The 12,500-nt window shown below is 46.9% G+C and overlaps 1 protein-coding gene across 1 annotated transcript in view; it reads left to right on the top strand.

Annotated features, from left to right (window-relative positions):
* Window positions 1-1,691: 1,691 nt before the first annotated feature.
* The window catches only part of LOC116967750 (SPARC-related modular calcium-binding protein 1-like), a 77,652-nt gene continuing 66,843 nt past the window's right edge, over window positions 1,692-12,500 (top strand). Inside the window, exon 1 of the mRNA XM_033014358.1 lies at window positions 1,692-1,816. Coding sequence (XP_032870249.1) covers window positions 1,692-1,816 — 125 coding nt within the window. The remainder of the gene's footprint in view (window positions 1,817-12,500) is intronic.

The following is a 12,500-nucleotide window of genomic DNA, read 5'->3' as shown; positions in this document are numbered from 1 at the left end:
TAACTCAGTGGGTCAGGCAGCATCTGTGGAGAATATGGATAGGTGATGTTTCACAAAGTGCTGGAGTAACTCAGTGGGTCAGGCAGCATCTGTGGAGAACATGGATAGGTGACGTTTCGGGTTGGGTACTTCTCCAGATAATCGTATTTTAGTACACAGAGTGTCAGGAATTTGGGAAGCAAATGGAGTGCTCTCATTGAAGGCCAATTCTGCCATACTTGGATTTAACATCCTATTGTAGTACTGCTTGTCATTTAAAATGGGAAGCATTATTTTAGTTTAGTTTAGTATCATTAGTTTAGTTTAGTTTATTATCACGTGTACCGAGGTACAGTGAACTGTTTTTTTTGCGTGCTATCCAGTCAGCAGAAAGACTATACATGATTGCCATCGAGCCGTCCACAGTGTACAGATATAGGACCGAGAGATAGACAGGGAGAGGGGCAAGGAGAGAGAGGGGGAGAGAGACTGAGGGAGGGATAAACGTTTAGTGCAAGGTAAAGTCCAGTAAAGTCCGATGACAGATAGTCCAAATGTCTCCAATGAGGTAGATGATAGCTAGGGCTGTACTCAAGGATATGGCCTCCACCATGGGGGAGGAGCCAGCGGGCTGTGGGCGGGACCTCCACGGAAGATGGGCGTGGCCTGTGTGAGGGGGCGGAGCCTGTCGTATAATAATGGGCGTGGCCTTCTCAATGGAGGAGGGGGCTGGTGGACAATGGGCGTGGCCTCCACCATGGAGGCGGGGCTACCGATGAAAGAGGGTGTGGCCTCCACCATGGGGCGTGGTCACTGACATATTAGGCGTGGTCTACACTGTGAGGGAGGGGCCAATTGTGGCAGTGGGCGTGGCCTCTCTGGGGGAGGGGCTAATGGCCATGTGTGGGCGTGGCCAGTGCCCGGGGTGGGTTCCCCGGCTCCACGTGGGCGAGGCGACACAAACTGTCCGGTTAAAAGTGGCAGCGAGAGGCTCAGACCGCGGGCACCGACACACCGGGCAGTGGCTGAGAGTGAGACAGACAGACAGACAGACAGACAGACAGACAGACAGACAGACAGACAGACAGACAGACAGACAGACAGACAGACAGACAGACAGACAGACAGACAGACAGACAGACAGACAGACAGAGAAGCAAGGAGAGAGAGAGGGAGGGAGACTGGGGAGAGAGACCGAGAGACATAGAGAGAGGGACAGGGATAGGAGACAGGGAGAGAGAGGAGGATAGGCAGAAAGACAGGGGGAGAGAGAGAGAAAGAGAGAAGGAGAGAGGCAGGGAGACAGAGAGAGAGAGAGAGAGAGAGAGAGAGAGAGAGAGAGAGGAAGAGAGAGAGACCGAGAGATATAGAGGGAGAGAGACAGATAGAGGGGCAAGGAGAGAGAGGGGGAGAGAGAGAGACCGAGAGATAGAGAGGGAGAGAGACAGGGAGAGGGGCAAGGAGAGAGAGACGGAGAGAGACGGAGGGGGAGAGAGAGAGAGAGACCGAGAGATAGAGAGGGAGAGAGACAGGGAGAGGGGCAAGGAGAGAGAGGGGGAGAGAGACTGAGGGAGGGAGACAGAGAGGGTGAGAGAGAGACCGGGAGATAGAGAGGGAGAGAGACAGAGAGAGGGGGAGAGGGAGAGAGCCCGGCGCAGTGTCGGTTTGTGAGCGGCGTTCCCCGGGACCCGGGTCCGTGTTTCGCCACCGGGATGTCGCCTCTCTCTCTCGCCCTGCTCATCGTGGAACTCTTCGGCTTCTCGGCGCCGTCCAAGCCCCCTCGCTTCGACCGCACTCTGGTAAGCAGCGAGCGAGCGAGCGAGCCCAGCTACCGCGAGTAGAATGCAAATCTATGTACAATGTAAAACGCAGAATAACTTTTTTTTTTTGTGTGGCAAAACTTTTCAGGACAGAGTTTGCAGAATCACAGCTTTGTAAACAATAACTATCACAAATAACAACATTTTGTGTCCCAGATTTCACCAATTCCAGCAATTGAAATTTTGGAAAAACTATTTTTACAAAGTAGCGTGGAATAACTTTTTTTTAGATACACTTTCAAATCTCCAGCAACTGCAAGCTTGGATCAAACATTGAGTACTAAACCAAAGGAGGTAACTTTGTGGGCATAATTTTTTTGCAGAGTTTTAAAGATTCCAGCTATTGCAATCTTTGATTAAATACTTATTACTAATCAGAATAACTTTTTTTCCCCGACAGAATCACAATGTCAGATTTAGGTTAAGGGGAGTTGGAATTGTAACATTTCATTGTTAAAGCATTTAAGTTGTTACGTATTCACAATAGACAGGAGACAGGAGTAAGCCATTCGGCCCTTCGGCCCTTCGAGCCAGCGCCACCATTCATAGAAACATAGAAATATAGAAACATAGAAAATAGGTGCAGGAGTAGGCCATTCGGCCCTTCGAGCCTGCACCGCCATTCAATAGACAATAGACAATAGGTGGAGGAGTAGGCCATTCGGCCCTTCGAACCAGCAACGCCATTCATAGAAACATAGAAACATAGAAAATAGGTGCAGGAGTAGGCCATTCGGCCATTCGAGCCTGCACCGCCGTTTCAATATGATAATTGCTGATCATCCAACTCAGTATCCTGTACCTGCCTTCTCTCCATACCCCCTGATCCCTTTAGCCACAAGGGCCACATCTAACTCCCTCTTAAATATAGCCAATGAACTGTGGCCTCAACTACCTTCTGTGGCAGATAATTCCACAGATTCACTGTGATCATGGCTGATCATCCACAATCGGTACCCCGTTCCTGCCTTCTCCCCATATCCCCTGACTCCGCTATCTTTAAGAGCCCTATCTAACTCTTGAAAGCATCCAGAGAATTGGCCTCCACCGCCTTCTGAGGCAAAGAATTCCACAGATTCACAACTCCCTGGGTAGAAAAAAATTCGCAGTTCCTAAACTTTGAGAGATATTTTTCAAAAGCCTACAATGTTTGCTGGGATCTCACCAAGGCACAGAGACCGTTGGTTGCAAAAAAATAACTTTTCAAGGCTGCATTTCTCAGACTGCGATTGTTTGTGGTGGGATGCAGATGGGAATTTGTTGGGGAAGTATTAGTGTACGTGGAATAGCTGGCGGACCGTGCGGCGAGATTCGGGACTGGGTTGGTGTCTGTTTTATGGGTTGCGGGTGAGTGGACACCAGCCTCTTCCCTTGACTCTATTGTTGTGAGGGAATGAGCTGCAGATGCTGGTTTACACCCAAGATAGACACCAAATGCTGGAGTAACTCAGCGGGTCAGGCAGCGTCTCTGGAGAGAACGAAGAGGTGACCTTTCTTTAGGTCTCTCCGGAGATTTTCTCGAGAGATGTTGCCTGATCTGCTGAGTTGCTCCAGCGTTTTGTGTCTATCTTTGATTCTGTTGGCTGCTGTCCCGAGGCAGCGTGAGGTGTAGATGGAGTCGATGGTGGGGAGTCTGGTTTGTGCGATCCACAACTCTCTGTAATATCTCCCTACATCACCGTCGATATCTCTGGTTTCGCTCTCCCCTAGGTCTCAGTGTGAAGAAGGATCTCGACCCGAAACGTCACCCATTCCTTCTCTCTAGAGATGCTGCCTGTCCCACAGGTCTCCATCCGAAATATCACCTATTCCTTTTCTCTAGAGAGAGTGTCTGAGTGTCTTTGTCCCTCTCTCCGTCTCTCCGTCCCTGTCTCTCTTTGTCTCTGATCATATGAGCCATGTTCATATCGAATGGCGGTGCAGGCTCGAAGGGCCGAATGGCCTACTCCTGCACCTATTTTCTATGTCTCTGTCTCTCTCTGTCCTACCGTATCTCTTTCTCTCTCTCTCTCTCTCCCTCTGTCTCTGTCTCTCTCTCCCTCTCCCTCTCTCCCTCTCTCCCTCTCCCTCTCCCTCTCTCCCTCTCCCTCTCCGTCTCCCTCTCCCTCTCCGTCTCTGTCTCTCTCTCTCTCTGTCTCTCTCTCTGTCTCTCTCTCTGTCTCTCTCTCTGTCTCTGTCTCTGTCTCTCTCTCTGTCTCTAAATAGCTACCAACTCAGGAGCCCATTAACAAAATGGGCTGCCAGATTATAAAGCCATACGGCACAGAAACAGACCCTTTGGCCCAATTTATCCATGCTAACCAAAATGCCTCACCTACACTAGTTCCACCTGCCCACGTTTGTCTCGTATCTATGTACCTGTCCGAGTGTCTTCTGAATGTTATTATAGTACCTGCCTCAACTACCTCCTCTGGCAGCTCATTCCATGTACCCGCCAGAGTAAATAAAATAAAATAAAATAAATCCCTTTATATTTAAACCAAAAGAACATTTGTATAAACCAGATTTGGAGATATATATTTGAATATGGAGTCATATAGCATGGAAACGGGCCCTTCAGCTCAACTTGCCCACACCGACCAAGATGTTCCATCTATACTAGTCCCACCTGCCTGCAATTGGCTTGTATCCTTCTAAACCTTTCCTATCCATGTACTTGTCCCAATGTATTTTACATTTTGTTCTAGTCCCTGCCTCAACTATCTCTTCTGTCAGCTTGTTCCATACACCCACCACCCTCTGTGTGGAAAATGTTGCCTTTCAAGTTCCTGTTAAATCTTTCCCCTCTTACCTTAAACCTAAATCCTCTGGTTCTTGATTCCCCGACCTTGGGTGCATGATTGTAGGTGTATGTGTAGAGATACAGTGTGGAAACAGACCCTTCGGCCCATCGAGTCCACGCCGACCAGCGATACCCGTACACTAATACTACCCTACACACACTAGGGACAATTTACATTTATACCAAGCCAATTAATCTACAAACCTGTACGTCTTTGGAGTGTGGGAGGAAACTGAAGATCTCGGAGAAAACCCACGCAGGTCACGGGGAGAACGTACAAACTCCGTACAGACAGCACCCGTAGTCGGGATCGAACCCGGGTTTCTGGCGCTGTAAAGGCAGCAACTCTACCACTGCGCCACTGTGCCATATGTGTATGAGTATGCTGCAGATGCTGGTTTAAACCGAAGAGAGACCCAAAATGCTGGAGTAACTCAGCGGGACAGGCAGCATCACTAAAGAGAAGGATTTGGTGATATTTCGGGTCGAGACCCTTCTTCAGACCAGTCAGGGGAATCAGAAATGAGAGATATAGACAGTGATATAGAGAGATGTAGAACAAATGAATCAAAGATATGCAAAAAAGCACCAATGATAAAGGAAACAGGCCATTGTTAGCTGTTTGCTTGGTGAGAACAGGAACCTGGTGTGACTGTGTATGTGTATATATATATGTATATATATATGTATATGTATGTGTGTGTATATATATATATATACACATATATATATATATACACACACACACACACATATATATATATATGTGTGTGTGTGTATATATATATAATGTGTGTGTGTATATATATAATGTGTGTATATATATATATATATATATATATATTTTAAAAAAAAATATATATATATATATTATATATATATATTCAAGATATATAACGCATATATCTTATTAATTATCCTGGCCACTCACTCGTCTCCCCGCTGCCTTCAAGTAGAAGGTACAGGAGCCTGAAATCTGCAACATCTAGGTTCAGGAATAGCTACTTCCCCACAGCCATCAGGCTATTAAACTCCACTCAAACAAAACTCTGAACATTAATAGCCCATTGCACTTTATCTGCTTATTTATGTGTGTGTGTGTATATATATATATATATTCAATGGTATATGGACACACTGATCTGTACTGTATTTATTCATGCCTACTATGTTCTGTTGTGCTGAAGCAAAGCAAGAATTTCATTGTCCTATCAGGGACACATGACAATAAACTCTCTTGAATCTTGAACTGTTAGACGGGAGCCTATCTCAACAGGGCATCTGCTTTTCCAGATGACATTATGCACTGTGTAGGAAGGAACTGCAGATGCTGCATTAAACCGAAGAAAGACACAAATACTGTAGTAACTCAGCGGGACAGGCAGCATCTCTGGAGTGAAGGAATGGGTGACGTTTCGGGTTGAGACCCTTCTTCAGACTGCACTTTGCGCTGTTCACCTGCCGCAGAATCGTCACTCACCAGCAGGTGGCAGGTGTGCTCACTATGCCCGGGCTACAGAGACCCAGAGCAGCTCTGGAATCCTACACTGTGTCTCCACAGCCACCCTCATAGCAGGGCTCAGTAAATACAGCAAATGCGGCAGGGTTTGTGCTTCGTTATGTTGTCACATACCCCCATTGCTTGATGAAGGGACACTTTCTCCCCAGCAGTTATCAGGCAACTCAAGGCAACTTGATGCATTCAAGACAGCGTTAGATATAGCTCTTGGGGCTAATGGAATGAAGGGCTATATGAGGGGGGGGGGGAGCAGGAACGGGGTACTGATTTTGTATGATCATCCATGATCATATTGAATGGCGGTGCAGGCTCGATGGGCTGAATGGCCTACTCCTGCACCTATTGTCTATATTTCTATGCTTCTATTTATGAACCATCCTATCACAATAGACAATAGGTGCAGGAGGAGGCCATTCGGCCCTTCTGGCCAGCACAATGTGATCATGGCTGATCATCCCCAACCAGTACCCCGTTCCTGCCTTCTCCCCATATCCATTGACTCCACTATCTTTAAGAGCCCTATCTAGCTCTCTCTTGAAAGCATCCAGAGAACCTGCCTCCACCGCCCTCTGAGGCAGAGAATTCCACAGATATAGCTTCTGGGGCTAACGGACACAGGGGATATGGGGAGAAGGCAGGGATGGGATACTGATTGTGGATGATCAGCCATGATCACATTGAATGGCGGTGCTGGCTCGATGGGCTGAATGGCCTACTCCTGCACCTATTGTCTATGTTTCTATGCTTCTACGTATGAACCTTCCTATCACCAACTTATGAGCAGTCCTGAGCTACCATCCACCTCATCAGAGACCCTCTGACTATCTTTAATCAGACTTTACTGGGCTTTACCTTGCAGTAATCAGTATTCCCTTTATCCTGTATCTGTACACAGTGGATGGCTCGAATGTAATAATGTATAGTCTTTCCACTTACAGCAAAAAAGCTTTTCACTATACCTCGCTACATGTGACAATAAACTAAACTAAACTAAATGCAAAAAGAATGTGAATTTTAAGGAGTAGAAACAAAGAATTGAAGATGTTGGTTTTCTGGTGTAAATGGAGTCAAGAGAAGGGAGGTTGTCTGTGTGATGGTCTGGGCTGTGCCCACAATTTGCTGCAAATTCTTGCAGTCTTGGATGGAGCTGTTCTCAAACCAAGCTGTGCGGCAACTCGATTAAAAATCTTTCCCGGGTGCATCTGTAGAAGTTGGTGAGAGTTGTAAGGGTAGACAAAAAATGCTGGAGAAACTCAACGGGTGAGGCAGCATCTATGGAGCGAAGGATATAGGCTACGTTTCGGGCCGAAACCCTTCTTCAGAGTTGTAAGGGACTTGGATATGCAGGGAATGGAAGGGTATTGATTATGTTCAGGCAGAGGAGATCAGTTTAACTTGATGTGATATTTGGCACGGATATTGTTGGCTGAAGGGTCCGTTCTTGTGCCCTGCTTGTGTTTTGTATTTGTAGTCTGAAATGGTCTTCGACAAAGAGTTTGGTGGCCATGCATGTCACGGGGAGAACGGACAAACTCCACACAGAAAGCACCCGTAGTCAGGATCGAACCCGGATCCCCGACGCTGTGAGGCAGCAACTCTACCGCTGCACCACCACGCCGCCCCTTCTCCTGTTCCCGACCCTTCCATTTGACCACACGCCTGGCCACATGTTTACACACATAAACACACACTTGGTTTGATCTTCTCCCTGTACATTTAAATGTGTTTGTCATCAACAAACTGCTGTTCTTGCACTACAATCATAGCACTTGAGATGCAGCACTGAAACAGGCCCTTCGGCCCATCGAGTCCACACCAACCATCGATCACCCGTCTATGTTATCCCACTTTCCCATCCACTGGGGGCAATTTACAGAGGGCCAGTTAATCTGCAGACCTGCGCCTCTTTGGGAGGTGGGAGGAAACCCGAGCACACCCGGAGGAAACCCACGCGGTCACAGGAAGAACGTGCAAACTCCACACAGGCAGCACCTGAGGTTAGGATCATACCCGGGTCTCTGGCGCTGTGAGGCAGCGGCTCTTCCAGCTACGCCACCGTGCTGCCCTGATCTGACAAAGCTTTTCACCGTTCCTCCAAACTCCACACAGACAGCAGCCAAGTACTTATTTGTGGTTAATTGTAGGCAAAAAACAAACAAACGTGTGCCTCGGTACAAGTGACAATAAAGAACCACTGAAGACATCACCAAGAATAAATCTGAAGGAGGATCTCGACCTGAAATCACCCATTCCTTCTCTCCAGAGATGCTGCCTGTCCCGCTGTGAGTTGGCTTGTACTCGCTAGAATTTAGAAGATTGAGGGGGGATCTTATAGAAACTTACAAAATTCTTAAGGGGTTGGACAGGCTAGATGCAGGAAGATTATTCCCGATGTTGGGGAAGTCCAGAACTAGGGCGTCACAGTTTAAGGATAAGGAGGAAGTCTTTTAGGACCGAGATGGGAAAATCATTTTTTACACAGAGAGTGGTGAATCTGTGGAATTCTCTGCCACAGAAGGTAGTTGAGGCCACAGTTCATCGGCTGGATTTAAGAGGGAGTTAGATGTGGCCCTTGTGGCTAAAGGGATCAGGGGGTATGGAGAGAAGGCAGGGACGGGATACTGAGTTGGATGATCAGCCATGATCATATTGAATGGCGGTGCAGGCTCGAAGGGCCGAATGGCCTACTCCTGCACCTATTTTCTATGTTTCTATGTTTCTATGAGTTACTCCAGTATTTTGTGTCTACCTTCAGTGTCAACCAGCATCTGTAGTTCCTTCCTCCACCCACCCACCCACCTCGTTGGAGATCTTTGAACAATCCTTAATCCTTAATCCTCACACCTTAAGGATAAGGGGGAAATCCTTTAAAACCGAGATGAGAAAAACTTTTTTCACACAGAGAGTGGTGAATCTCTGGAACTCTCTGCCACAGAGGGTAGTTGAGGCCACAGTTCATTGGCTATATTTAAGAGGGAGTTAGATGTGGCCCTTGTGTCTAAAGGGATCAGGGGGTATGGAGAGAAGGCAGGTACAGGATACTGAGTTGGATGATCAGCCATGATCATATTGAATGGCGGTGCAGACTCGAAGGGCCGAATGGCCTACTCCTGCACCTATTTTCTATGTTTCTATGAGTTACTCCAGCTTTTTGTGTCTACCTTCAATGTAAACCAGCATCTGCAGTTCCTTCCTCCACCAACTCACCTCGTTGGAGATCTTTGATTCTTAATTGTAGTTATTGGGCTTCACCTTGCACTAAATGTTGTACCTTTATCTGTGGACAGCTTGCTTATATTCATGTGTCCTTTTTGAATGTATACCACTTCCTCCCTGTACTGATCTAATGTAGACAATATTTTTGTTGCTGATGTTTCATGCTAGGGTATTTTAAAACAATAAAGAGTCAAACGTCCCAAAACGGAACAATGAAATCCTTACTAGCTGAGGCACAACAGATGTGTAGCTGAGGCACAACAGATGTGTAAACGATAGAGACTTGGATATACACATTTTACACACCAAGGTTGTTCCTTCATTACATCCAGCTTCCAAACTTTATGGTATAGATGGGAACCTTATAATTGCAAAGCTTCAGTGCAGAGTGCCCATCTTAGATCGGGGACCCACCTGAAGTGAGGGCGAGGGATAGAGCGATAGGCATCCTTGATGGTCGTATAGCAGTGGTCAAGGGTGTTTAATCCTCTGCTGCTGCAAGTGACATTCCAAATCTGAGGAAGGACATTATTGCCATAGAGGGAGTGCAGAGAAGGTTCACCAGACTGATTCCTGGGATGTCAGGACTGTCTTATGAAGAAAGACTGGATAGACTTGGTTTATACTCTCTAGAATTTAGGAGATTGAGAGGGGATCTTATAGAAACTTACAAAATTCTTAAGGGGTTGGACAGGCTAGATGCAGGAAGATTGTTCCCGATGTTGGGGAAGTCCAGGACGAGGGGTCACAGCTTAAGGATAAGGGGGAAATCCTTTAAAACCGAGATGAGAAAAACTTTTTTCACACAGAGAGTGGTGAATCTCTGGAACTCCCTGCCACAGAGGGTAGTTGAGGCCAGTTCATTGGCTATATTTAAGAGGGAGTTAGATGTGGCCCTTGTGGCTAAGGGGATCAGAGGGTATGGAGAGAAGGCAGGTACGGGATACTGAGTTGGATGATCAGCCATGATCATATTGAATGGCGGTGCAGGCTCGAAGGGCCGAATGGCCTACTCCTGCACCTAATTTCTATGTTTCTATGTTTCTATAAAGACTAATAAAAATAATTCATAAATTAGAATGGCAGTTCCATCCTACACCAAGACAGCCACAAAACTAACGTTTAAGGGGAAGGGCTAAACAATTCGATAGGAATCTGAGGGGTAACTTTTTCCACACACAAGGTGGTGGTGGGTGTATGGAACAAGCTGCCGGAGGAGGTGGTTGAGGCTGGGACTATCCCAACATTTAAGAAACAGTTAGACAGGTACATGGATGGACAATAGACAATAGGTGCAGGAGTAGGCCATTCAGTCCTTCGAGCCAGCACCGCCATTCAATGTGATCATGGCTGATCATCCACAATCAGTACCCCGTTCCTGCCTTCTCCCCATATCCCCCTGACTTCGCTATCTTTAAGAGCTCTATCGAACTCTCTCTTGAAAGCATTCAGAGAATTGGCCTCCATTGCCTTCTGAGGTAGAGAATTGCACAGATTCACAACTCTCTGGGTGAAAAAGTTTTTCCTCATCTCAAATCTAAATGGCCTAATCTTAGTTCTTAAACTGTGGCTCCTGGTTCTGGACTCCCCCAACATCGGGAACATGTTTCCTGCCTCTAGCTTGTCTAATCCCTTAATAATCTTACATGTTTCAATAAGATACCCTCTCATCCTTCTAAATTCCAGAGTATACAAGCCCAGCCGCTCCATTCTATCAACATATGACAGTCCCGCCACCCCGGGAATTAACCTGGTGAACCTACGCTGCACTCCCTCAATAGCAAGAATGTCCTTCCTCAAATTTGGAGACCAAAACTGCACACAAAACTCCAGAAGGTACACAAAAATGCTGGAGAAACTCAGCGGATACAGCAGCATCATAGATTTTTCCAGCATCTGCAGTTCCTTCTTAAACACAATACTCCATAGAAACATAGAAAATAGGTGCAGGAGTAGGCCATTGGGCCCTTCGAGCCTGCACCGCCATTCAATATGATCATGGCTGATCATCCAACTCAGTATCCTGTACCTGCCTTCTCTCCATACCCCCTGATCCCTTTAGCCACAAGGGCCACATCTAACTCCCTCTTAAATATAGCCAATGAACTGGCCTCAACTACCTTCTGTGGCAGAGAATTTCAGATGTGGTCTCGCCATGACCCACTAGGGATATGGACCAAATGTGGGCAGATGGGACTGGTGTAACTGGGACATCTCGGCTGGTGTGGGCGAGTTGGGCCGAAGGGCCTGTTTCCACACTGTATCACTCTATGACTCTGACTAGTATCAGGTGCCTTTTCACATTGCCAATCCCCCATGGGTTTGTAGTCTACTGGAACTGTTTGCTGTGGGAACCTTCTGTTACTGGCAGACTCTGCCCACGCCAAGTGTGACACATTTAAAATATGTCCATCTGAACAACAGCGTTTTGTATCTCCCTGTTGCCAAATTTCAGCTGTCCTGAAATGCCTTCTTCAACCAATCCTTGCCAACTCTTCATTTCAAAATTTTCTTTATAAAAAAAAAACCCTTCTTCAGGCAAGTCACAAAACGTTTCGCCAATTTCCAATCTCCAACGCATGATCGAGAATCAAAGTTTAAAACGTATCCAGGGAGTTGTCGCCCGAACACCGATGCACAGTTCTACAGAACAGAAACAGGCCATTTGGCCCACCTTGTCCATGCCAACCAAGTTGGCATTCTGGGCTAGTCCCATTTGCCTGCAATTGGCCCGTCTCCGTCTCACTGAAGTTTGGCAGTGGAGGCCAAGTCACTGGATGGATTTAAGAGAGAGTTAGATCAAGCTCTAGGGGCTAGTGGAGTCAAGGGATATGGGGAGAAGGCAGGCATGGGTTATTGATAGGGGACGATCAGCCATGATTGCAATGAATGGCAGTGCTGGCTTGAAGGGCCGAATGGCCTCCTCCTGCACCTATTTTCTATGTTTCTATGTTTCTAAACCCTTGATAAGACAAAACAAGCTGGAGTAACTCAGCGGGACAGGCAGCATCTCTGGAGAGACCCGAAACATCACCCAACCCTTCTCTCCAGAGATGCTGCCTGTCCCGCTGAGTTACTCCAGCTTTTTGCGTTTTCCTTCCCATTCATCTGTGGATATGAGGAACTACAGATGCTGGTTCACAAATAAAAGAACATAATGGGCTGGAGTAACTCAGCGGGTCAG

The sequence above is a fragment of the Amblyraja radiata genome, chromosome 41 (genome assembly GCF_010909765.2).
Source record: "Amblyraja radiata isolate CabotCenter1 chromosome 41, sAmbRad1.1.pri, whole genome shotgun sequence".
In the NCBI taxonomy this organism is placed as follows: domain Eukaryota; kingdom Metazoa; phylum Chordata; class Chondrichthyes; order Rajiformes; family Rajidae; genus Amblyraja; species Amblyraja radiata.
This window is presented reverse-complemented; position numbering and strand designations above follow the sequence as displayed.